Genomic DNA, 26,639 nt, shown 5'->3' with positions numbered 1-26,639 from the left:
TATATATATATATATATTTTTTTTAATCTTTTCCAGGGCTGCACCTGCAGTATATGGAGTTTCCCAGGCTAGGGGTCTAATCAGAGCTGTAGCTGCCAGCCTACCCCACAGCCACAGCAATGTAGTATCCGAGCCGTGTCTGCGACCTACACCACAGCTCACAGCAATGCTGGATCCTTAACCCACTTAACCCAGGGATCGAAAACAGCAACCTCATGATTCCTAGTCGGATTCATCAACCACTGAGCCACGATGGGAACTCTGACATTTATAAATTCTAAATGAGTCTTTATTGACCTTTGTCTTGAGAAGTGTTTTGGTTTTTGTTTTTCTCATAAAACTAAAATCTATTGTGGAAATACAGGGAAGAATATAGTCCTGCCTTTAAGAAATGTGCCATCTACTGAAGGGGATAAGTAAACACACAGAAAATTATTAGACAGGTGATAGGAGGCATGTATATGCACAGGAAGCACTAAAAATGGGTACTAACCCATGCTTTAGAGGAGATGTTCACAGAATAGTAACTAGTATGATCATTGTAATAATAGCCAGTGTTTATTGAGTATCTGCTAGTGCCCCTCCCTGTTTTAGATTCTTTATGTGTTAATTTACTTGATCCTTAAAATAGCTCTACATCATGGGTATTATCATGCCCATTTATAGATGAAAAAACTGAGTCCCAGTGCAGAGGGATCAGGAATTTCCATAGGCACTCAGAGACAATAGATGTCTAAACCAGAGTTTCAGCTTAGGTGCTGAAGAGCCCATGCTTTTACCTGCCATGTTAGAGGAGGTTAGAGTGACCAAGTTAAGTCTTACAGAAGGACAATCAGTGAACTAACTTAAGCAGTGTGTAGAGAACATTCCAGACAGACAGATGGGCCTTCGTGTTGACTGAAAAACAACAAAAAAAGCACAGCCTAAAGGTGAGAATTATGTTTTATTTGGTGACCTTACTGAGGACTATATAGTTGGGGTACAGCCTCTAAGATACCCCTGAGGAAGTGTTTCAAAGAGGTAAGGCAGGAGCCAGGATATATAGAAGTTTTTGCTTAAAAATAGAAGTCCAACAGTGAAAGATTACTGCTACTCACAAAAAACAGACACCTCAAGCTAATGATTTAGTGCTTTCCTATGTATGAGAAGATGCGTGAGTCTGGGGTCATTGAAATTATTCCTTAGATATGCGTCTTCTTTAAAAAATAAATGTTATCAGATTATAATTGATTTAGAAATTTGTTAGTTTCAGATGTACAGCAAAGTAAATCAGTGTGTGTATATATATATATATATCTGTTCCTTTTCAGATTCTTTTCCCATATATGTTGGAACACAGACTATCATCTAGGGCCAGTATCCTGTTTATTCCCTCCTGAATTCCCCTCAGGGCTTCACTGTCAAGAGGAGGCTACAGTGGCTGATAGCCTGGTGGCAGGCAACATTTATTTGTCCACAGTGTGCAAAGTCATTATGGCACAGAAACTTTGAGAGAAGCAAAAATATAGAATAGCATTTATGGTAATAGAATCAGAAGCTAATTAGAAGCATTTAGATGAGGGGAAAACTATACTATCTTTTTTCTGTTTTAATTTTATTTATTTTTGGTTAGGACAGTTAATAAATGAAAAAAAGTGGAAAGCAAGGTCTTTGCCTGCTTTTGGAGGTATTTGTTGTAAAAATATAAAATGACAAATATTTGGAATTATTAATTTAATGGGACAAAACCCAAGAAGACAAAAATGTCTTTCTTCCTGTTTTCCTTTTGCAGTCATTAGCTTTGCTTTCTCCCACAAAATAATGAAGGTGCCCTTGGGTAAACAGTAATCCCTGCATGGTTTTCTCCTTATTCTACTTTCTCTTTATAAAACCATTTTTCAGTCTTTTCAACCTTTTAAGCTCCCAGCCTACTGTGGGTAGAACTTAAAGCTACAGTAGACTAAAACTAGATCCCAAAGGACTCTTAGAGATTTCAGATCCTACTTGCCCATTTTCCTGACTTAGAAGTTGAGGCTCACATGTCAAAAGCTTTTCCCAAGTTCGTACAGATGGTCTACAACTGGACACGAGATCTAACTTTCTATCTCCTGGTTGCTAGTCCGTCATCTTTTCCACTATACCTTTCTGCCGCGGATATACCCTGCTGTTCTCAAACAGAAGGTTACCACAAATAAAAATATAATCTAATTAATCTAAATAATCTAACAGTATTAGAAAAGCCATTTTGTGAGGACATGTAGGACATATTCAGGAGTGTATGGTCAGAATGTGTGTTCTTGAGATGTAAGAGTATTTGGAGCGAATCAAGCTTTTGGTACGGCACCATCGGTTCTTCTGGAGATTCAGTAAGGTCTCCCAATAAGCTCAGGGAGCTCCACCCAAGTGGCACCCTGAAGTGGGTCTCAGAGTTTCCACTGCTCAGCAGGTCCCTGGCCTGGACGTGGTTGCCACACTCCCCGCCTCTCATTACTCCCTAACTCTGTCAGCCTTCCCTTGCTGGGAGCTGAGGGACCAACAGTCTGCAGACAACATCATAGGTTCCTTTTGGAGTATGTCCCACCTCTGCTCAATACCCTCAAAAGACCTTCTGTCTCACTCAAAACTAGATACGAAAACTTCACTGTGACCTCAAAGTGTCTCCGAGATCCTATAACTGGTATCTTTGGCCTCATCTTGTGTTCTCATTCAGCTCACCTGTAGTGTCTGCCACAGAGTAGGCATTTAGTAAACATTTGCAGATTAAATAAATGGATACAACCCTTCCCTTCATTGAATAAGATTCATTTATTCATTCAAGAAGCAGTTGTTGAATACCTTGTCTGTGGAAGCACTGAGTGGGATACTGGGAGTATAGTGATGAACAAAGACAGACATTCCCCAGCCCTATGATGCTTATTGCCATGTCCACATAAACATTAATCAATCATGCAAATAAATAGAAACTTTACAACTCTGATAAGTGTTGTGAAGGAAAGACTCATGATGTAACTGCAAGCTTGTTTATAAGCCTTCCCTACGGAAGTGATAAAAGATAATAAAAGTTGGAGTTCCCTGGTGGCTCAGTGGGTTAAGTATCCAGCATTGTCACTGAAGTAGCTTAGGTCGCTGCTGTAGCTCAGGTCACTGCTGTGCCATGGATTTGATACCTGGCCTGGGAACTTCCACATGCTGACGGTGAAGCCAAAAAACAAAGATAATAAAAGTTAACCAGTTCACTTAAAATTTGTATATTTCATTACAAATTAGTGTAAATGTTGCATTAAAAATATTCAAGTAGAATTAATGAAATGCATGTTGAAGTCTTTAGAGAAAAGTGTACTAATGTACACAGTTTACTTTGTAATGCATCTAAAAAATAAGTTGGGTTAATGGATAGACGGGTTAATACATGATAAAGCAAATATAAAAAAAAATGTTAGTAGTAGAATCTAGGTGTTAGGTATTTGGGGGATCTTTGTACATTTCTTTCAGATTTCCTGTATGCTTGAAACTGAACCTAATGTTAGGGGGTGGGGGGAGTTTTAACCAGGTAAGGAGACTGGAGGGAACATTCTCCACTGAGGGCACAGTATGTACAGAGCAATTTATGTGCCATTACCCTTCCCTTCCTTCATGTTGGATGATGTCTCTAGAACAGTAAATATATTTCTAAATATTGATTATAGTTTTAATTACATTTGCCTTGTTACTTCTTTGTACTCTGTTGACTAATTTTTATTAGATAAAATTTTAGATTGTCATTGACCTCCTGTTCTCCATTTGAGAGTTATTAGAGTTGACAGTATCTCATGGAATCATTTTTTTTATTTATTTATTTATTTATTTATTTATTGGTACTGGCTGTTTAGAAAGTAATTGACAATTTTCAAGGCACTTTCACATTTACTCTTATTAGATAGTCACCCTGTGAGCATGAGATAATAAAGATTATTTATACTGGGAGTTCCCTTTGTGGCTCAGTGGTTAATGAACACGACGAGGATCCATGAAGATATGGGTTCAATCTCTGGCCTCGCTTGGTTAAAGATCCAGCGTTGCTGTGAGCTGAGGTATAGACTGCAGACTCAGCTCGGATCCAGTGTTGCTGTGGCTGTGGCATAGACCAGCGGCTGCAGCTCTGATTTGACCCCTAGTCTGGGAACTTTCATATGCTGCAGGTGCAGCCCTAAAAAAAAAAAAAAAAAGCAAAAAAAAAAGGCTAATTATACCCATTTTGCAAATAAAATACTGAAATTTAGAAGGCCAGAGGAAAGTGATACATCCCAAACCACAAAATACAGGTACCATCACTGTCACTGAGCATCTCCACTGATGTTGGGTTCAGCATCTCTTCCACCGTACCACTGTGTCCATCAGTCACCCTGAAATACATGACTGGGGGAAGTCAATCTACAAGCTTCATTTCTGTACCTGCCACCTTAAGTAGAAATTGCTAAACTTGGTCTCTTTCAGGAAGCCCTTGCTTATCCTGTTTTCCCATTATTAACATGCAATTACATTTGGGGGGTAAAAGTTCTAAAATTTCTTTTCTTCATTTAGTATATTTAGCTTTCAATTTTATTTTATTTATTTTATTTTTTTTTATTTTTATTTTTTGTCTTTTTGCCTTTTCTAGGGCCGCTCCCATGGCATATGGAGATTCCCAGGCTAGGGGTCTAATCGGAGCTGGAGCTGCCGGCCTACACCAGAGCCACAGCAACGCAGGATCCGAGCCACGTCTGCGACCTACACCACAGCTCATGGCAATGCCAGATCCTTAACCCACTGAGCAAGGGCAGGGATCGAACCCACAACCTCATGGTTCCTAGTCACATTCGTTAACCACTGCGCCACAACGGGAACTCCTCAATTTTAAAAAATAAAGTGATTTCACAGAATTAAAGTGTGGATCTCAAAACCCTCTTCCTTGTAAACCAGTTGTGAAGGCTAATTTATTGTTCAGCATACAGAGAACAATAAAGTTCTCGCTGTTCTTTGTATGTTTTTTTTTCCCTTTATATCAGGGAGTGGCAAGAAAAATATTTAAAGGGGGGACCTCAAGGAGAAGAAATGTGTTTTTTTATTCCTCTCTCTTCCTTTCTCCAGCTCATTCTTGGTGTTCTCTTATTGAAAAAAAATTCCCAAATTAAGCTAATAGTAAGATCATGGGTTGACTCTAACTTATAATTCAGTTATGTCCATAAACAAGAAAGCAATTATCTAGAAATGACAGATTCTCTAGGTTTCATATAATTTTTCACTGAAAAAAAATCACCGTGAATGAGAGTTGGAAAATACCTTGAAGGCTTTCTTTATTCAAACTTTCCAATCAAGATACATTACCTATTCTTAAATTTTATAAATTTGTGCTTTGCTCTCTTTTTTGTCTTTTGTCTTTTTAGGGCTGCACCCGTGGCATATGGAGGTTCCCAGGCTAGGGGTCAAATCAGAGCTACAGCTGCTGGCCTACCCCACAGCCACAGCAACTGAGGATCCTAGCCATGTCTTCAACCTACACCACAGCTCACAGCAATGCTGGATTCCAAACACACTGAGCGAGGCCAGGGATCACACCCACATCCTCATGGATACCAGTCGGGTTTGTTAACCACTGAGCCATGACAGGAACTCCATAAATTTGTGCTTTTTAAAGGAGATCTACCACTTTTGATTAGAGTAGTATTATATGAAGATAAATAGAATTCGTTATTGATGAAAGTTCTGGATTTTAGGTCACATATAGTCACTGATGTCATGCTGCTGCATTAACTGATTTAAGAAAACAAACAAAAAAATAAGTCTTATATACTCTTTTACTCCAAGACACACGTAAACACTTCTAAGTGTTTAGATCTGTCTTAAAGTACCCATTCCAAAAACAGGACTCCTCCTATGTTCCAAGAAGTCCACATAACTTTGAGCACCGGGGCTCTTTGAAGGATGTGTGTCTATACAAGGTCTTTGCCAGCCTATTCTCTGCTACTTTCCATTTGGTTGTAGCAAGTGTCTTATACCATTTGGATAAAAAGAGGACCCTATGAAGCTGATACAGCTGTGCTGGATCCAGTCACCACTAGTGAAAAGGCAGACAGTCTATCCTTTTTATGATCTCACCCTTCCTCTCCTTCATTTGTTTACTCAGGTCTTTTACCGCCTTTCAGCCATTTGTCAAAAGAGTTTTGCAGTGGATCTCTTTCCAAATGAAACAGAATTGCATTTTTGAACCCAAATAAACTACTTCATAACCTCATTTATTTAACATCTGTATAGTGCCAAAATGCACATGTTTATTTTTTAAATAAAAATACAGACACCATCTCCTATATTTGTCATCTAAACCCCAAAACATATTAATTTAATCGGAATATAAGAAAATGATAGCTGTTATCTGTTAATAAGAAAATAAACACATGTTTTTTTTCAAAGAAAAGTATACTTGCTAAAATATACCTATGATTAAATCTATTTTGTTAGCTTTTTCTAAGGGTGACAAGAATTTGAGAATTGCACTGAAGCTCCTAATATCTAATTGCTGCTACTTATGTTGTCATACTATATTATTCACTTTCCCTGAAGTCTCAAGCAAAGGAATGTCTAAAGAGAAATACACTTTGGACCAACACAAACTGTTGAACTCCATAGCAGTTTGGTGTGTGTTAAAGATTTGACAGTAGTAAAATTGCCAACGTATTTATTGCCCTCTTCAACAGATATCTAAGCATGCCTGTAGGTGCAAAAGCTTAAGACCTAATAGACAGGATTTCTGAACTTCACTGTTGTTTCTACCACTTGATCTTGCCCTTAGTCTAGAGAAAATAAATGAAACAGCAAACTTTTGCTTTTAGGTTTTTACAGCGGCCGAGATTCAGTGGATAATAATGTGGTAACTCTGCCTTTGTCTTTATGCAGCCAACATTTATTGAACCACCTCTCGTGTCCAGATGGTGTGCTATTCTAGTACAAAATGTTACCAGAAATAAAGAGGGGGTGTTACTATCATAAAACCCAATGTCATTCCTAATGTTCTGTAATCAACAGAAAGAATGTCCCAATTCCTTGTGTGTATGTATATGCTTGGATGCATCGTCTTGAGCACAGACCCTTTGTCACTGGCAACATGAAATTCTCCTGGGTTAATCTTAAAACTTTTTTTTTTTCCAGAAACAAGTTCATCAAGGACATGTCTTCAAAATTCTAGCTGCTAAGAGTTGATAACTAGAGAAGGATTAGGAATTTATGTGAAGCACGCACTGTTACAGCTTCTGTTTGCTATCCTTTTTAGTTGGTGAAAACATTTATATAATAACACTGCCATTTCTGCACTCAGACTGCTTGGGTTTGCATACCTGTTTTGCCACCACAGGGCTGTTAGAAGGTTATTTACTCTTTGGTCCTCAGTTGCCTGATCTGTAAATGGGGATAACAATAGTATCTACACTAAAAGATGATGTGAGGATTAAGAATTGTATTCAAAATTGAATTATATTTTTACAGTTCAGTCTTTCATTCCTACAAAACAGGATTAGGAGTAATTGATCATTTGTGTTGCCACTGCTCCTAGGCCAGTGGAAGTTCAGCTCCTTAAGCCTCTGAGATAAACCAAGTGCCAAATTTAGTGTATTTTTTTTTTTTTCAGGGCCACACCTGCAGCATATGGAAGTTCCCAGGCTAGGGTCGAATCAGAGCTGCAGCTGAGGCCTACACCACAGCCACAGCAACACCAGATCCGAGTCGCATCTGTGACCCACAGTGAGGCTTGCAGCAACGTCAGATCCTTAACCCACTGATTGAGGCTAGAGATTGAACCTGCATCCGCATGGATACTAGTTGGGTTCTTAACCCTCTGAGCTGCAATGGGAACTCCAATGTGTATTTTTTTGATAGAGCCTTAATTGTGAATTTCTCTTTGTTTTCAAGTTTGATATAAAGTTTAGTACTTTGTAACATTTTCCAAAGAGAAACACTTTCTTTAAATCCCTCTGTAAATGTCTGATTTTGTTCTACAAAGTTGATTTAAGAAAACTAAAGACAGGCTGAGCACCTATTATTTGCCAGTGCCATTATTAGTAAACTTGAAAACTTTTTCCTTTAATTCTACCAATAGAGACCTATCTGTGCCCTTTAAAGCATTAGACTATGTAAGGCAGGAATAATTAACCAACTTAAAAAATAAAGTTTCCCTGACTCTGCATGAGATATTTGACTCTAGAACTAGCATGCTATGTAGGTTATCAGTAGCATCTCTAAAATCCAACAAGGTTCTTATTTAGTCTATCTACCTGCTGTTGGTTCTTGTCTCTCTAGCACAGTTAGCTTTGGGGGAAAAGTGAATTTGAAGTGACATGTAGTGTGACAAGACTCTAATCACAGAAACCTAGCCAATCTCCATTAAAAAAACAAACAGTTTGAACATGAATATGCATACACTTAATTCTGTGTGCCAAAGCGGTAATTTTAAGCACACCAACATGTACATAGAGAGAGAAGGACAGAAAATAATTGTGCTCCCCAAAATACCACTTAATCATGAAATTATGAGACCTGAGATGCCCAAGGCCTGGAGTCATTATCTCTATTACTTCACATCTTATTGTTGCAGATGCCACTGAAATCTCAGCATCTGCACATATAAGTTGCTTAAAATAAATGCAACTAATTTTTTTTGTGTAATTCTTACATCTTTTGGTTATGCATATTCTCTCTCCAGTAAATTAAAAGTTCCTAAATAACAGGAAGTGTGATATCTATGTCTTAAGGATTTTTATGTGATATGTAGATGTACATTTGGTGTTAATTAATTGACTAGAATATAAGGATGAAGAGAAAGATTTGTATTAGTATTTCTGATTTTGAGCAAGATATTTAGTAACAAGACATAAATCGGATGTAAACTAATCACAATGAAAATAGGTGATGGGAAGAGTTCCCGTCGTGGCTCAATGGTAACGAATCCAACTAGGAACCATGAGGTTGTGGGTTTGATCCGTGGCCTCGCTCAGTGGGTTAAGGATCCAGCGTTGCCATAAGGTGTGGTGTAGTTTGCAGACATGGCTCGGATCAAGCGTTGCTGTGGCTCCAGCGTAGGCCGGAGGCTAAGGCTCCGATTAGACCCCTAGCCTGGGAACCTCCATGTGCCATGGGTGCTGCCCTAGGAAAGACAAAAAGAAAAAAAAAGAAAGAAAGAAAATAGGTGATGGGAAAGTATAAAGATGTTAGTGGAGACACGAGGGTGAGGGAGGGAAGGAGGTAGAAAAATAACTGCACTTAAGAAACAGGGAGCCAAGCAATTTTTTAGGGATTACTCAAAAAAAGTAGTATCCATTTGAATATATACTCAGAATAAACTAGTAAGTGTAAATACACAAGAAAAAAGCTTTTTTATGCATCACCTGGTTGACTGAAAAATTTAAGCAAAAATATTTACATAACCTGCTTACTTTACAGTAGGGAAAGAGATTATTTGGTTATTTAAAATCAAAGTGAGTTTAACATATTTAACCCAGGTTCAGAGGGTCACTTTTGAATGAGAAAAATTATGAGCTGAAAAAAAAGAAAATAAAATTTTAAAACTACTAATTTATAGAAACCATTGTTTATGAAGAAGATGTTATCCAATGTATATATGATGGCTAAAACTACTTGTTACCGTAAACATACATTAGGGCCTGTGTTAAGAAACGTGTCATTTTGATGAATCTTTCCTACATATGAAAGAATTAAATGAAGCCATTTTAAATGCATGCAATACAACATTGTAAATCAACTATACTTAAATAAAATTTAAAAAATAAAATACGTGGCAATTTGAGTCTAGCACATGCTGCAAAAAGACTAACAATAATATAAATGTTCAGCAGAGGGACCAAAATACTAAATCCTTTAAGTGGAACTTGCAAAGTGATGAATGTGGAGAAACAGCACGTGCAACTTTCAGTTTCAAAATGGTGAACTGAGGATATTTCTACTCTTCTCTCAAAAATCGTAGTAGAAAAATAAGAATATGAAGAAATAGAAACAGTGGTTTACATGTTGACAACTAGAAGACATCTATAACTCCAAGTCAAAGAACATTGAAAAAAAAAGGGTAAAAATGACTCAGAACAGAGAAGGTGAAACCCAAATGCCTGTCCAGAGGCTAGGTATGGGAGGCAAATTTTATTCACCCTGCAGAATTCCAGAAAGGCTTTTCACTTGGTGGTGCCCTCCTATTACAGAAGAGAGTGGAAATGAGTACACTGAAAGTGTCTTCAAGGAGGAGTTTGGCCCTCCACTCTCTGTCCCCATCCTGCTCCTCCACAAACCCTGGAGACATAAGCATATGCTGCAGAGAAGCTCTGGATTGGAGGTAAAGGCAGAAAACAGCAGCAAATGAGAAGAAGATTTAAAATAAATAGGAAGGCTTGGAGTTCCTCTTGTGGCTCAGTGGTTAACAAACTCAACTAGGGCCCATGAGGTTGAGGGTTTGATTCCTGACCTTGCTCAGTGGGTTAAGGATCCAGCATAGGGGTGACCTTTGGTGTAGGTCGCAGATGTAGCTCAGGTCTGGCATTGCTGTGACTGTGGCATAGACTGGCAGCTACAGTTCCAACTCGACCCTAGCCTGGGAACCTCCATATGCTGTGGGTGTGGCCCTAAAAAGCCAAAAAGAAAAAAAAGAGTAACTAAGTATCGATATACCAGATGATAAGAACACCAGTTTTGGAGTTACTGTTGTGGTGCAGTGGAATCAAAACCGATTAGTATCCATGAAGATACGGGTTCATTCCCTGGCCTCACTCAGTGGCTTAAGGATCTGGTGTTGTGATGACCTGTGGTGTAGGTTGCAGATGCGGCTCAGATCCCGTGTTGTTGCGGCTGTAGTGTAGGCTGGCAGCGGCAGCTCCAATTCAATCCCTAGCCTGGGAATTTCCATATGCCACCATATGCAGCCCTAAAGAGTACTTTAAAAAAAAAAAAAAAAAAGGAACACCCTTTTCTAACCCTGTTTAGTTCCAGAAAAGTTGACCTCCCCCTATTAAAAAGCCTCCATATCCTTATAGTTTGGAGCTTCTTTCCACCAAGAAGTGGGGGGTGGGGTGGGGAAGCCATTCACCCTGGTTAGCCTCAGTTTAATTATGTAATTCTCAGGTATTATTCACAATAAATTCTGTGCCATGCATTGGTAACCAATGCATAAACTAAAACTGAAATCTTACGGCTTAACACATAAAAGTTGATTTTTCACTCAAAGTCCACTGTGGTGTGCGGCTCTCCTCTCTCTTGCAGCTGTGACATCTGGAGCATGTGGCCTCCAGGGTCCTCATGGCCAAGTCTAAGATGGAGGCAGGAGCGCACAGACCCTTAACTGTCTCCGTCCAGAAGTGACAGGTGCCGCTTTCATTCACAATCTGTTGTGCAGAACCATTCACTTAGGAGATGTCAGGGAACACATGGAATGTTGGGTGGTCACTAACTTCTCAAAAGCTCTGTGCAAACTTATGTCCAGGTTCTTGCAGGATACTTCCCTTTCTTCCCATCTCTAGTCATAGCGTTTTTTTTTTATTTCATTGAATAATTATAACTCATTTTACATTGAAAAGCTAGTATCTATCTCTATGTGCCTGCCCTGTGACAGGACTAAGAATACAGAGGTGCATATGATACAGTCTCTGGTCTCAAGGCTACCTACAGTTTAACCTCTTAGTTCAACATTGGCTTTGAAATAATTTTCAGGTCATTCCCTCTTAATGAATATATTGGTATGTATAAATCAGTGTCTAGCTAATTAAAGATTGTATAAGATGTTGATTTGTAATCAACAATTGACTTTTTATCCCTGTCGCAAATATTTAATTTTAGATATTTCTTCAAAGTCTTTTGAGAACTGCTCTTTACCTTTTTAACTAAAATAATTGTTAAGACGTCTTTTATTCTTTATAATGGCAACATGAAAGTATCTGTAATATGTTCCATAGATAAGTTACTACAAAACTGCAGTAATATGCTCCATAGATAAGTAACTACAAATACTTCTTATTATTACTTTGTGATTTATTTCTCATGTTCACTGAAGCAGGTTTGTAAATTAATACCAATATGAAATTCTGTATAGAAAGTTTAATAGCATATTAGCTGAAAGCTATTACATAAGAGGAGTTTTACATCTGGGTCAGTCTTGCAAATGTATCTCATACTTTTTGAAAAAAAAATTTCTGATTTAGAAAGATATATTAATCTTAGGAATACTATTATATTTGTTCTTATTTAACTCTCTAAATCTACAGCTTAAACTGCTTATACCAATGGTACCACTGATTTTTAGCAGTTGGTTTCTCAGAGGATCAATCAATTTTTTATGTTTGCTTGCCTTGTGTTTTCTAGAGTACCCGAGTGGCCTTGGACCATCTGGAGTCTGTGCCTGAGAAACTGAGCCTACTAGAAGATTTCAAAGGCTTCAGAGTGAGAAAGAGTTGGCTTGTCTCTTTCAGTATTTTTTTCTGAATGAGAACACCTGACATCTTCCTGATGTGCAAAGAAAATTGTAGGGTGGGGAGAAAAGACCAAAAAACATTGGGGACTTTTAACACTGTCTTAGCAGAGTTTATTGACATTTGTGAAGCCAGGATTGAAAATAATAGAACTTATAAAGCACAATATAGGAAAATGGAGACTTTTATCCTATCACCAGAAGGTCATTTGGCCCCCTAAAACTTTAATCATAATTTAGAAAAGCCTAAGAATTAAGAGGAATTATTCATTACATTGGTGATATTTAACTTTCTGATTAGCAATTGTAACTTATGAATTATCTTCTTTTTTAAATTATAAATTTCCAAAGTACTGTTTGTCTTAGAGACATGATAGTGCACAGGTCATCCCTATATGTCAGTATATGCATTAAAATCCACATAAAATATTAGACTTTATAACCGATCCTTTTTTTTTTTTTTTTCCAGGGCCATACCTGAGACATATGGAAGTTCCCAGGCTAGGGGTCAAATCGGAGCTGCAGCTGCGGGCCTATACCACAGCAATGTAGGATCCAAACTGCTTCTGCGACCTACACCACAGCTCACTGTAATACCAGATCCTTAACCCACTGAGCAAGGCCAGGGATCAAGCCCTCATCCTCATGGATACTAATCTGGTTCTTAACCCACTGAGCCACACGGGAACTCCTTCCAATGCTATTTATTGATAGAACTCTAACCACAAAGGATTTCATTATCAAGCCAATTAATTATGTATGTGGATTTACCTACTGCCATTTTTTTTTAAGTTCCTCACAGAGGAGATGCAAAGCAAATAACCCTGCCACCTAGTCCTGCCAAACAAGGGCCAGACCAGACAACATCTTCACATGTCCCCTAGGGATAGATATGTAATGAATGGTTTCAGTGATTTGTAATTTCTTGACCTTGTAGGACTAAAGAAAGGTGAGGGTTTCTCCTTGAAAACCATTTAACCCCTTATTTCGCTTTTGGATTTAAAATATAACATGTTATATTTAGATTCTCCTTAACTCTAACATATTATTTGCGGATATAGTGAGTAGGCAATATAGCCGGATCATGCCATGTTGATTTATTGGAGGAACTGATATGATGTGACTTTCAAGGTCTACACTGTCTTAAAACTACCTTTTATTAAGTGTATTTTGCCATTCAATAACTATACATTTTTCAGTAGGATGTAGGTTGAGCTGACACATCAAGAAATCTAGAATACCACATATAGAATAAAAACAAGTATTTCTAGTAAATTTTGCTGAAGTTTCAATTCTTTCTGTGATTTGATTACATATGTGCAGTCTATATCCTGAATCTTTTTATGCTTTTAAGCGCTGTTGAACTGTCCCTAAGCTTAAAAATCTATGTGATATGATAGTTAAAAGGTAGAATGTTGAAGAAAGAAATTATTTTAATGCCAAGTATTATTTCAAGGGACCAGTATACAACATCCAAAAGTGACATGGTGTCATTAAATGCCATCTCCAGACAACTCACTATTATGTAGCCCTTTCTCCCTTCAACTAAAGTGTGTCAGACATTTCAGACTGGCATGGGGGCTAGCCATGAAAAACGCAAATCGTCAGTGTGGTACCATGTTTTTATTTTTATAGCAGCATCCAAAGTGACCATTTCCTTCTTTATCCTTGGGAACCTATCATTCTTCTATGTATCTCCCTAAATGCTTATGATAATTTCATATCTACTTTTTTATTCCAGTTTCAAGCACTGGTTTTTCTTTCATCTACCTTTGTTGTTTTTCCAGGATTCCCGCAGTTTATCTGAGAGAAGTGACGGGAGATATTCTAGATACAGATTTTCCAGAGAGTCTCTTCAGCAGCGCCAGGATGACACCACGTACAGAGTCCCAAACTTCAAAGTAATGTCCTTCGTTATACACTTTCAGTCTATAACATGGGTATCATTCATGTTTATGGCTACAACTTTCTAAGCAGCCCCTTCAGGGTAAGGGTACTTATAAAAAGCAAAAGTTCTTGATGTAGAAGATAGATTTTCAAGTTTGTAGAAGTAGAGAATAAAAATCCAAAGACTGTGCTTATAACTTTTTACCTGAGAACTGATCTTTAAGTTTATGCCATTGTGGATTTATAGGTTGTTTGTCTATGGGAATTGATGCTGCTTAAGAAATCCTGAGCCAGGAACCTCCGGGTCTCTTGGTTGGTTAAAGTGTGAATGGTTGCGCTCCTCAAAGTCTAAGTCCAACTACTTTTGGTGCTAAAGTCCTCAGTAGGTAAAGTAACCTACAGTATTTTATAGCCTTGGCATTTATAGTCATTCCATTCTTACTGCTTCAGTCTGTGAGTCATTAATATAGAACCAACACAGAGACTGGTAAGATTTGACCATATCGACAAAATAACTACCATTCCCTAGTGTCTTCCCAAGATCCATGTGGGGTGTGGGTGACTTTAAACTCATTTGACCTCGAATGGTTATTAGCCTAGAGCAGGGCTTCTTAGCCTCAGCATCAGTGATGTTTGTGTTAGATGATTCTTTGTGGTAGAAGCTGTCCTAGGCATTTAGGATATTTAGCAGCATCCCTGGAATCTACTCATTAGATTCCAGTAGCTTTCCCTACCCAGGTTGTGTCATCCGAAAAAGCATTTCCAGACATTGTCAAATATCCCTGAGAGAGCAGAATTGCCCCGCATTGAGAACACTGACCTAGAGTATGCTCCAGGTCAATTTAGGGAAAAAAAAGCCAAAAATTCTTCTGACTTTTTTAATGTTCTTACAGATTCAATATGCATGAATATTCATTATCTGTATACAGTCACTTATTTCAGTCAAATACAATTATTTTTAAGATGCGTCTTCTCCCCCCTGAATGTAATTGGATAGGATGCCTGGTGGATATAAAGACAGTATTCATTGGGAGTTCCCATTATGGCTCAGCAAAAACAAATCTGACTAGCATCCATGAGGACGCAGGTTCAATCCCTGGCCTTGCTCAGTGAATTAAAGATCTGGTGTTGCCGTGAGCTGTGGTGTAGGTTGCAGACTCGGCTCAAATCAGGCATTGCTGTAGCTACGGCATAGGCCAGAAGCTACAGCTCTGATTTGACCCGTAGCCTGGGAGCCTCTATATGCCATGGGTATGGCCCTCAAAAGACAAAAAAAATATATACATATATATATTATTTTAAAAAAGACAGTGTTCATTTTCATTAGTCCTACCCTTAGTGCTTAAAATGCATTTCACTTCCCCCATCCTAAAAAAATCTTAACATAATTATGCTACATCATATATACCCTTATTGTAAAAAGGGTGTCTTGTGACTTTGTGCTTTTTTTACCTGTTTTAAATAGATTGGTATTATTGACTATAATAGTGACCATGTTGTCTCATACGGCAAATTTTATTTTATTTTATTTTATTTATTTATTTATTTATTTATTTATTTTTACTTTTGTCTTTTTAGGGCTGTACCTGCGGCATATGGAGGTTCCCAGGCTAGGGGTCTAATCAAAGCTACAGCTGCCGGCCTACACCACAGTCACAGCAACAGCCAGATCTGAACCGCATCTGTGACCTACACCACAGCTCACGGCAATGCCGGATCCTTAACCCACTGAGCAAGGCCAGGCATCAAACCTGCAACCTCTTGGTTCCTAGTCGGATTTACGACAGGAACTCTTCATATGGCAAATTTTAAATTCACTAAATGGTCTTCCAAGCATTCTCATCAGGTCCCATATACTGAAGCATTTCTCCACCCCTTGAAGGAGTGACACTGATGTTAAACAGAAGTGCAAGTCTCGGGCAACAATAGCTGATAATAATAGCTAATCATTATGTATCATGTATTAGAGCAAATTGTATAAACTATACAAACTACATATACTGTACCTTTTTGTAGGTATCTCATGCTTTATGTGCATTATCTCATTAATCCTCACAGCCACCCTGTCAAGGTTGGCACCATTATTTTTCCTTTCTTGCTATTGAAGGAAACAAGGTTATAGAACAATTAAGTGGTTTAATCAGGTTTATAACCCAAATCTGCCTGGCATCAAGAATCTATATTCTTGACCACTAGGCTATAATAGCGTAAATTTGAACTTGATATTCCTTAATTTTTTTAGACGTCACCAAATGTAGAGCTGTATCTTTAATAAAGAAAAGTCAGTTGTCTCCAAAAATACATAAACCCAATATATACCTCTTTGTTCAGTAGAGGTCTAGATGCAAATGAAATATTGGAAACATTATTTCTCAATACAGTTAGATTCAGTATCAGGTGAATCAGTGCTATCTAGTGACACCCAAATTGCTATAAATCAATACAATTTCCATAACAGCATATGGCAAAGCTATGAATGTTTAACATGTTCGGCAGCTAATCTCATTGGAGCTCTCTTCAAAATTACATTTACAGCTGAAGAGGAAATCGAGCCTGGTATGTGAGGCCAACACTTATCAAAATGAGAAATAAGTTTGAGAATTTTGCAAATAGGTAGTACAAATATAGGAAAGAGCCACAAGGCACATTTTGTGATGACAGTGTTCCACATTAGCAATATTTAAGTATTTTTAAATGTTGAGCCATTTCAGTGATAAATAAGTAGATTATCATCATGTGTAGCAGATGTCTGGCCTGAAATAATGCAGTGATCTAACACAACTCATGAGAATATCACATTTTTTTTCAGTCATTGTTGAGAAAAATGTGAGAGAACATTTTTGTGAATTGTAAATACCAGTGATCATATGCTTATATGCTTTTTATGAAAATAAGTTATTGATCATGAATGAGAGGGGAGGCAGCTTCCAAAGAAACATGGGCTTATACGGGCGGTGAAAAAGTTGTTAATTTCTTGGCTTCATGTATAATCAGAAAAGCTACTTCTGATTAACCATTGACATTCTGAAGAAAATGCTTCAAATAAGATACATTGGGGTGCTTTCTATCAAGGGGTAAGGGGTCCCATTTACTACATCACTTTCATAAGACATTATTTCACCAGCTCTTAACTTCTCCCATATTTTTGCTAGAACAGATTTAAAACAAAAGGCACTTGCTGGAGTTCCCATAGTGGCGCAGTGGAAACAAATCTGACTAGGAACAATGAGGTTACTGGTTCAATCCCTGGCCTTGGCTCAGCAGGTCAAGGATCCAGCGTTGCTGTGAGCTATGGTGCAGGTCGCAGACCCAGCTCGGATCTGGAATTGCTGTGGCTGTGGCATAGGTTGGCAGCTACAGCTCCAACTTGACCCCTAGCCTGGGAATCTCCATATGCTGCTGGTGCGGCCCTAAAAAAAAAAAAAAAACAACAAAAACAAAAACAAACCAAAAAAACAGGTTAAAAAGACCAAAAAAAGAAAGAAAAGAAAGAAAAGGGGAATTCCCGTCGTGGCGCAGTGGTTAACGAATCCGACTAGGAACCATGAGGTTGCGGGTTCGGTCCCTGCCCTTGCTCAGTGGGTTAACGATCTGGCGTTGCCCTGAGCTGTGGTGTAGGTCGCAGACGCGGCTCGGATCCCGCGTTGCTGTGGCTCTGGCGTAGGCCGGTGGCTACAGCTCCGATTCAACCCCTAGCCTGGGAACCTCCATATGCCGCGGGAGCGGCCCAAGAAATAGCAACAACAACAACAAAAAGACAAAAGACAAAAAAAAAAAGAAAAGAAAAAAGAAAGAAAAGGCACTTGCTACTGGAAAGTGTGGTTACAGGAAATCAGTTAGTGTAGGATTCAGTTTAATACAACAAACAGAAACTGTACAGATACTATATTGCAAAATACTGCACTAGCTTTTGGAGGTAGGCTGACAGGATGTACAAAAATGCAGAAGGCATGATCTTCAAGTAGGGAATGGTTGTCTAGTTGTCTTAATCATAATAGATAATTCTTGCACAGTTGTTTTGGGGCACAGTTTGGCAAACTATCACCCATGGGCCAAATTTTACTTGCTGACCGCTTTTGTAAATAAAGTTTTATTGGAATACAGCCACATTCTTTTATTCATGTGTTGTCTACAGCTGCTTTCACACTCATAGAGTTGAGTAATTGCAACAGAAATTGTGTGGCCCACAATGCCAGATATAGTTACTATCAGGCCCTCTATGGGAAAGTTTGCCAATTCCTGATCTAGGGAGGAGACATTACCAACCTACTCTTAATACTTCCTTTCCACATTATGTAAATACTCTCTCTTTATTTATTGGTGAAATAAATACTGCCCAAGTTCTTTGGAAAGTCCTAATACTTTTGCATTCATTCAGTAAACATTTATTGAGTTTCAGCCAGATGCCAGGAACTTTTGGGGTATATGGGATTCACATCAGTGAACAAAACAAAGATCTCTGCCTTTTTTAGAGCTTCTGTTCTAATTGTAAGACATTCATCTTTTTGTTATTGTTGTTAAATACAACAGTCAGCAAACATTTATTGAGTTTCCCCTGTGTACAGGGCACTGTACTGAAAGCTAGAGAGAATGGCATAATAAGAAAACTCATTACCAATCCTTGGGTATTCAGAGTCTTCACACAAACGACTATAGTGCAAAGGAGAAAGGGATAAATACTGTAATGGTGGCCCCAATAAACTGCAGTGGGTGTTCAGAGAAGAAAGATACTCTAAAGTCTTTGAAAAGAGGCTTGTGATGACAAGTATTTTATTCACATCTGTTTGGAAGCGGATCCCTATTAGCGCTGCAGTTGTAGAACCCTGACTGTTTTACTGTTGACAGATAAATAGCTGTTGGAATAGCAAAACCATGTTGGCAACTGGTTTCTCTCGTGTTGTTGCTGTTATAGGAAGGCAGTGAGACATCCAGTATGAGTGGGCACGTTGCTGGTGGAGGGGAAGTTTAACAGAAAGTGTGCAAGTCAGATTCTCTTTCAATCCAGGCTAGAGCCATTTCCTGCTGTCTACTCCTGTGGCAAACACCAGGACTAAAATGATCAGATTTCTAGAAACCTATCAAGATTTTCAGCAGGACCAATGTCCATAGATGCTGAGAGCATAATGTAATATTATACTAAGCTTACCAAGGTAACTGGACAAAGCCTGATGTAAAAGTTTATATTTAGAATTCAGTTCAAATCTGAAACTGACACATTTTCTTTTTTTCTGTGTAGACAGCAGAGGCATTTCATGTCTTCTCTTTCATCAGGCTCAATTGGGTTTCTGTAGGACATACAGGCTTCCTTGCTGTCCCAGCTGTTTCAAATAGAAAAGAATGTTCAAAAGTGAGCCGATAACACAGCATTGCTAATCTGAATTCACGGAGGAGCATGGTTTTGTGCAAGATATCTCTATTTGCTACCTTCCCTTTTTGCTCTCTACCCATACTAAATATATGGTTTTAATTAGTAGTGGATTTTTAGTGAAATCACAGAGGGCATATTTTGTTTCCATCCTTCTTCCTCCTGAAAAGAAAATCATGATTTTCGATTTCTAGGAGAAGAGTCAGTATGCAGCTTCTTTTTAAACAAGTAGATGTTTTGCAGGATAAGATGAGGGAGGTGAGGAAGAGTTGATAATGGCTTTCAGCACAGCTTATGAAGGCAAAGTTTGCCAAAGCCCTTTGTCATATTCGTCCAGCATAAGCATGTGTGTGCTATAAGAACTTACTGCTTTGTGCCTGGAAGCTGTTTCTCCTTCCTTGAATCTCTCCATGGTTTGTTTATACTTTGCTCAGGGCAATTAATGGCTGTTAGCACTTTAGGTCAGCTACTTCTGTACATGCCTTAAATCTTCTGCAATAGTAGCTTCTGAAGCATGCAATACATAATGTGCAATTCAAGAGTGTAGGTGATTTTTATTTTATGACTGTTAGAATATATCACCAGTGTATTACTAAAGTAATTTTACAAGTATTGCTTGGGAACAATGGTGGCAGTCATTTGAGGGATAGGTATTTAACCACATAATACCCCCAGTTATCTCATTTATTGAGTTTCCCCTGTGTACAGGGCACTGTGCTGAAAGCTAGAGAGAATGGCATAATAAGAAAACTCATTACCAATCCTTGGATATTCAGGTATTCCACCTCTCTCCATGCTTTGATAAGAAATCATGTGTAATCTGCTACTTATATACAGCTCCATGCTTCCCCCAACGCAACCAGTTTGCTATCCTTCAAGCCCCTCCTATATAGAGTTTAGGGTGCAAGGTTAATATTTAAGGTAACATAAAAGAAAGAGTGAATGTAATTGTAGCTAAATACTAAAATTTGGTAAATGCTGTTTTACTGGATTATATGCCTTTCGAGGGCAGACACTGTCTGCTTTATCTTTGGCTCCAGAGTACACAATACATGCTAAATTAGTGATTAAACATTTTTTTTTCTAACTTCAGCCTTTTAGGGAATTCTAACAAAAATCTAATTGCCGTTTTTCCAGTAATGCTTAGAAGACACATCTGAAACCTTGTAGGCAATCAAATTATCTGAAATCTGAAGCAATATTTATTCTTTTGAAATGATCAAGACTAACTTGCCAGCCATACTATTTAACTACTTGATTTCATCTTGCTCTTTAAAAGTTAAACAGAAAGTCTTCATATGAGTTGGGATTTTTCTTTAAAACCTGAAAATGGCAGTGGATCAAAAGTGCTTATTTAGCGATCCACCTGGGTACTTAGACAAGCACATTAATTTTTTTAATTCTACCAAACCCAGTTCTCTTAACAAGCCCCATGCTTTCTTCCTCATTCCCAATAATTTACTCAAGAGCATAAGAAAAGGTTGTGAAGATAACCCTATATCTGATCGTAAAGATACCATTATTTATCATCTCAAATCCAAAATTCTTGATACCAAATACTAGATACATAAGGAATACCAATTAAATATCTTTTTTTTTTTTTTTTTGTCTTTTGTCTTTTTGTCTGTTGTTGTTGCTATTTCTTGGGCCGCTCCCGCGGCATATGGAGGTTCCCAGGCTAGGGGTTGAATTGGAGCTGTAGCCACCGGCCTACGCCAGAGCCACAGCAACTCGGGATCCAAGCCGCGTCTGCGACCTACACCACAGCTCACGGCAACGCCAGATCGTTAACCCACTGAGCAAGGGCAGGGACCGAACCCGCAACCTCATGGTTCCTAGTCGGATTCGTTAACCACTGCGCCACGACGGGAACTCCCCAATTAAATATCTTACTAGTTTGTAATAAACATGTCATAACATATTCATCCAAACAATCATTGTTTTCTTTAAAATAGTCACTTTGAGAGAATAAGCACTGATTCCAATGAGGCACTATCATTATAAAACATCTTTGTTTCTGTTTCTGCCTTTGTTTATGAAATCAGAGGCACAGCCTTTTTGTTTTGTTTTGTTTTGTTTTGTTTTTTGTTTTTTAGAGCTGCACCTGTGGCATATGGAGTTTCCAAGGCTAGAGGTCAAATCAGAGCTGCAGCTGCTGGCCTACACCGCAGCCATAGCAACACAGTTTCTGAACCCTGTCTGCGAATAAACCATAGCTCATGGCAAGGCCATATCGTTAACCCACTAATCGAGACCAGTGATCAAACCTGCATCCTCTTGCATACTATTCAGGTTCGTTACCTCTGAAGCACAGTGGGAACTCTCAGTGACACATCTTTTTGGGTATCTTTATTTAAGGCAAATTTCTATCCACTGTGAATATGTTTGGTTTCTGAAAATGCATTAGAGTCATGCAGAGTCAAGTCCTAAATGGGAAAAACAAACAAAAAAAACTGAGTATGATCTTTTTCATTAGTGAGTCACTAGGAATATTAAATTTTATTCAATAAACCAATAATTGGGTAAAGGTAAATTTATCAAATGGCCTAATTTAGCACAGTATTTTCATGAGTCTGTGGTGAGTATAGCATCAGATATATAACATTAATGTGTAAATTTGGAAAAAGTAGTTTGCATAGTTAGACGTACTGCTTTTCAATGGTTATGCTCAGATAGATAAGAATTACAAAATGTTAGAACTGAGAAGACTTAGAGATGATATGGTCCAGTGCCTTTATTTTCTTGCATGAAGAAACTGAGAATGTGAGAGCAGTAGTGTCCTACTTCCCAACTCCACATAGCAAACTTTAATTTCTGTACTATGGTCAAGAAATAATTATATATGACCATTATTGAGTTCCTTAATGAAGATGGCACTGTGCTAAATTGTGGAATATTGGGGTGAGTAGATAAAAAGATAGAGGTGATCGAAGCCTCACCCTCATGGACATTGAAAGCTGTATAATAACAGCCATGCAGATTGTGTTATAGGGGGCTGACTTTAAATAGACTGTCTGCCCAGATTGAACTTTAAAGTAGGAATAAATTTTACTGAGAAAAAGGTTAAGCTTTTTCTAGCACTGATGGACACTTGGGAATTAAGAGTGGGGAGCAAATACAGGAACAGTGCATTGTTAAGCTAGCGACAAATTCAGGAAAACATTTCTGACACAGATTCAGAAACACATAAGTGTTTTTTCCTTTTCTCCGGGGGAACAGTTGGATAACTTAAAATTAAAAAAAAAAATAAATGTATCATTTGTCTTCTAAACTTTGAACTTATAATATTCCTGAGAGAAAAATGCTTGGTGGGCATCATTAAATATTAATCATTGGAGATCAGTTTAGCCAAAAGATTTACTCGGGTTGGAACAACTTTTAAGAAACCAATTACAATGTAGGTTATGAAAGAGCAGTGGAAGAAACCCAGGGAAAATATTAGAAAATGCAAGTTCCTTCACCCAGTGGAATTTTTGCAGGGAATTCTGGCTAAATAGCTTGTTGAGACTTAAGACAGTAATAGAAAGAGGTTCCTGTGCTAAGGATATAAGAATTGGCAAAAAGCAAACACCAGGATTACTAAAATTGCAAAGAATCTTCCTTTTTAACCATTATTTCCTTTTTAATATTTAAGTATTTAATTGAAAAGCAGTTAAGAATTAGAAAGTTATCTTATAGTCTCCCTATAAAATTTACTTATATAGAAATTCCACAAATTAAATTTCAGTGTGTAATTGGAGAATATGAAGGTACTGTTTTCATATTCTGATATGTTGATTGTTCAAAGGGATAATGAAATATTTTTCTTTTAGGATCTTCTTTTAGGGTTCATTTCATTAGTTATATTTCAAGGTAACTTTGGAGATTCTGCCAATCTTTTGAAGACTTATAAATTGTTGGAAGCCTGGATAATTGACCCTTGGATAATTCCGGAGTTAGGGGCATCAACCCTCTGTGCAGTTGAAAATCCACGTATAACTATTAGTCAGACCTCTACATCCATGGTTCTGCATCCTTGGATTCAACCAACAGTAAATTACGTAGTACCATAGTATTTACTATTGAAAAAATAAGTGGACACATGCAGTTCAAACCTGTGTTGTTCAAAGGTCAACTATTCATTGAATCCCAAGTGTATTCATTCCAACAGCTACTTTATAATGAGCTGACATGGGACAACTAGAGGTGGAGCCATGGATCTGGCTATTATAGTTCAGATGTGAAACACTAAGGGCCGTGGTGGAGTTGTAAGATGAACAGATAGAAAGGAAGGTTATGCTCTCAATCAATGCTATAAATCTCCATTTAATCATAGTTTCTATATGAAGTGTGAAAGAGAGAAGCATAATAAATGGTTTCCCACTGAAAGATGTTTGGATGCTTATGATGTAGAGGTCTGACTAAAGTAAGGGAAAATAAACACACTCAACTTTTGTTCATTGACACCTAGACTGAGAAAGACAGTGAGAAAGGACAGGAGTGGAAATGTAGGTCTGGGTGCCTTGCTGAGTAAAACAGATGGTGCAATGACAGCTTTAGAAAGTGCCTACCAGAAGGATGAAGAACACAAAGATATTCAAACCCTATTTATTCTCCCCAAAAGGTATGGTTTTAAATTTCTAAAACAAAATCAACTGGCATCAAAGCTAAGACTATATCTTTCATGTTACCCCCCCCAAAAAAATTACATTTTTAATTATACAGGAATTCTTGGCACATGACTGTTAAAAATATGGCACAACTTGGAAAATATAGAGGAAATTAAAAAAATAAATAACCCAAATATTTAATAAAATCTATTTACCTAATTGAAAGGTATGGTGTTTCCTATATACCCTTTTTTTTTTTTTGTCTTTTTTTTTTGTTGCTGTTGTTGTTGTTGTTGCTATTTCTTGGGCCGCTCCCGCGGCATATAGAGGTTCCCAGGCTAGGGGTTGAATCGGAGCTGTAGCCACCGGCCTACGCCAGAGCCACAGCAACGCGGGATCCGAGCCGCGTCTGCAACCTACACCACAGCTCAGGGCAACGCCGGATCGTTAACCCACTGAGCAAGGGCAGGGACCGAACCCGCAACCTCATGGTTCCTAGTCGGATTCGTTAACCACTGCACCACGACGGGAACTCCTATACCCTTATTTATAAACATCTTTTTATATTGCAGTCACCATTTGTTGATAATTTTATTTCCTCCCTTTTTCATGTTTTATATATATATATATGGGAATTTTATTTATTATCATCTGCATCATTATAGTTATGCCATAGTTTATTTTCCTCATCTCCTGTTGCTGGAAATTTAAGGTTGATTTCAGTTTTTTTCTATAATAAATTATCTTCTAATAAATATCTTAGTATAAAAATCTTTGTCCATATTTTTAATTTATTAGCATAGGCTCCTAGAATGACTGAATAACATATAGTAAAGCTGTTTATATCTGTTTTATCTAGGTTGTCAAATTTATTGGCAGAGTGGTTCATAATATTTCCTAATTACCTTCTTAATGTCTATAGATGTTCCAGTAATAGTCCTCTTTCTGTCTTAGTATTGTCAATTTATATCTTCCTTCTTTTTTTCATAATCAGTCTGAGTAGGTGTTTTTAAATATTCTGATCTTTAAAAAAGAAAAATCCAATGTGGGTTTCATTTTTTTCCCTATTTTTCTGCTTTTTAGTTAATTGATCTTTGCTCTTATCTTTATTATTTCCTTCCTTTTACTTAGGTTAATTTGCTCTTCATTTTCTAGTTTCTTAAAGGTGGGAATTTAGCACATTTAATGTTACACTTCCCTCCAAACACTGTTTTAGCTGATTCCTATAAATTTTGATAAAGTATGCCTTTATTTTCATATAGTTAAAATATTGTTTTAATTTTGATATCTTCTTTGACCTATCCCTGGGTTATTTAGAAGTATGTTGTTTAATTTCTAAATATTTAGGAATTTTTCAGCTATCCTTCTGTTGTTGATTCCTGCTTTCACTTCATCATGGTTAGACATCTTAAATTTATTTTTTATACTATTTTCTTTTTTTATTACTCAATGAATTTATTACATTTATAGTTATACAATGATCATCACAATCCAACTTTATAGGATTTCCATCCCACACCCCCAGTGCATCCCCCCACCTCCCAAACTGTCTCCTTTGGAAACCATAAGTTTTTTCAAAGTCTGTGAGTCAGTATCCGCTCTGCAAAGAAGTTCGTTGTATCTTTTTAGACATCTTAAATTTATTGAGATTTATTTTACCACCTAGAATGTTGTCTATTTTGGAGAATGTTTGATGTGTACTTGAAAAATACTTGTAACCAGCTGTTTGGGGGTAGATTATTCTGTAAATGTCAGTTAGGTCTAGTTGGTTGATAGTGCTGCTATATCTTTACTGATTTTCTGCCTACTGTTTTATCAATCACTGAGAGAGGAATGTTGAAATCTCCAACTATAATTATGGATTTGTCTATTTTTTTCTTTATATTCTATCCATTTTGCTTCATATACTTTGACACTCTTAATATTTACATGCAATTTAGGAGTGTTACTCTTCTCCTTAAAGTTGTTGACTTAACTACTCACATTTCTTTTTTTTATATCTAGAAAATGAGGAAGTTTAATACAACTGACCCTTGAACAACACGGGTTTGAACTACATATGTCTACTTATACGCAGATTTTTTTTTCAATAGTAAATAGTATAGTACTATACAATCCACAGTTAGTTGAATCTATGGGTGCAGAACCATGGATACAGAGGCCAACTGTAAGTTATGCGTAGATTTTTGACTGTATGGGGGGTTGGTGCCCTTTACCCCATGTTGTTCAAGAGTCAGTTGTATATCCTTTACTTTCTAGTAATCCTATAATGAATGACTTCCAGTTGATTATGAAATTCTCATAATTAGTGAAAACTATAAGTTGCTTGGTTAAAAACCTCAGTCTGAGAGTT

At 37.6% G+C, this 26,639-nt stretch overlaps 1 protein-coding gene across 26 annotated transcripts in view; it reads left to right on the top strand.

The window, feature by feature from the left end:
* CEP128 (centrosomal protein 128) overlaps nt 1-26,639 on the top strand; it is a 414,256-nt gene that overhangs the window by 376,726 nt on the left and 10,891 nt on the right. For all 26 annotated transcript variants that reach the window (XM_084969948.1, XM_084969954.1, XM_084969945.1 and 23 more), the window contains 2 exons: nt 12,340-12,417; nt 14,233-14,346. In XM_084969948.1, coding sequence (XP_084826074.1) covers nt 12,340-12,417; nt 14,233-14,346 — 192 coding nt within the window. The remainder of the gene's footprint in view (nt 1-12,339; nt 12,418-14,232; nt 14,347-26,639) is intronic.

This window comes from Sus scrofa, chromosome 7 (genome assembly GCF_054392235.1).
Source record: "Sus scrofa isolate SSC_HxYL_T2T_F1_AM1 chromosome 7, Sscrofa_HxYL_maternal_Yorkshire_Landrace_v2.0, whole genome shotgun sequence".
Lineage (NCBI taxonomy): Eukaryota > Metazoa > Chordata > Mammalia > Artiodactyla > Suidae > Sus > Sus scrofa.
The sequence above is the reverse complement of the archived record's forward strand: the minus strand, read 5'-3'. Positions and strand labels throughout refer to the sequence as shown.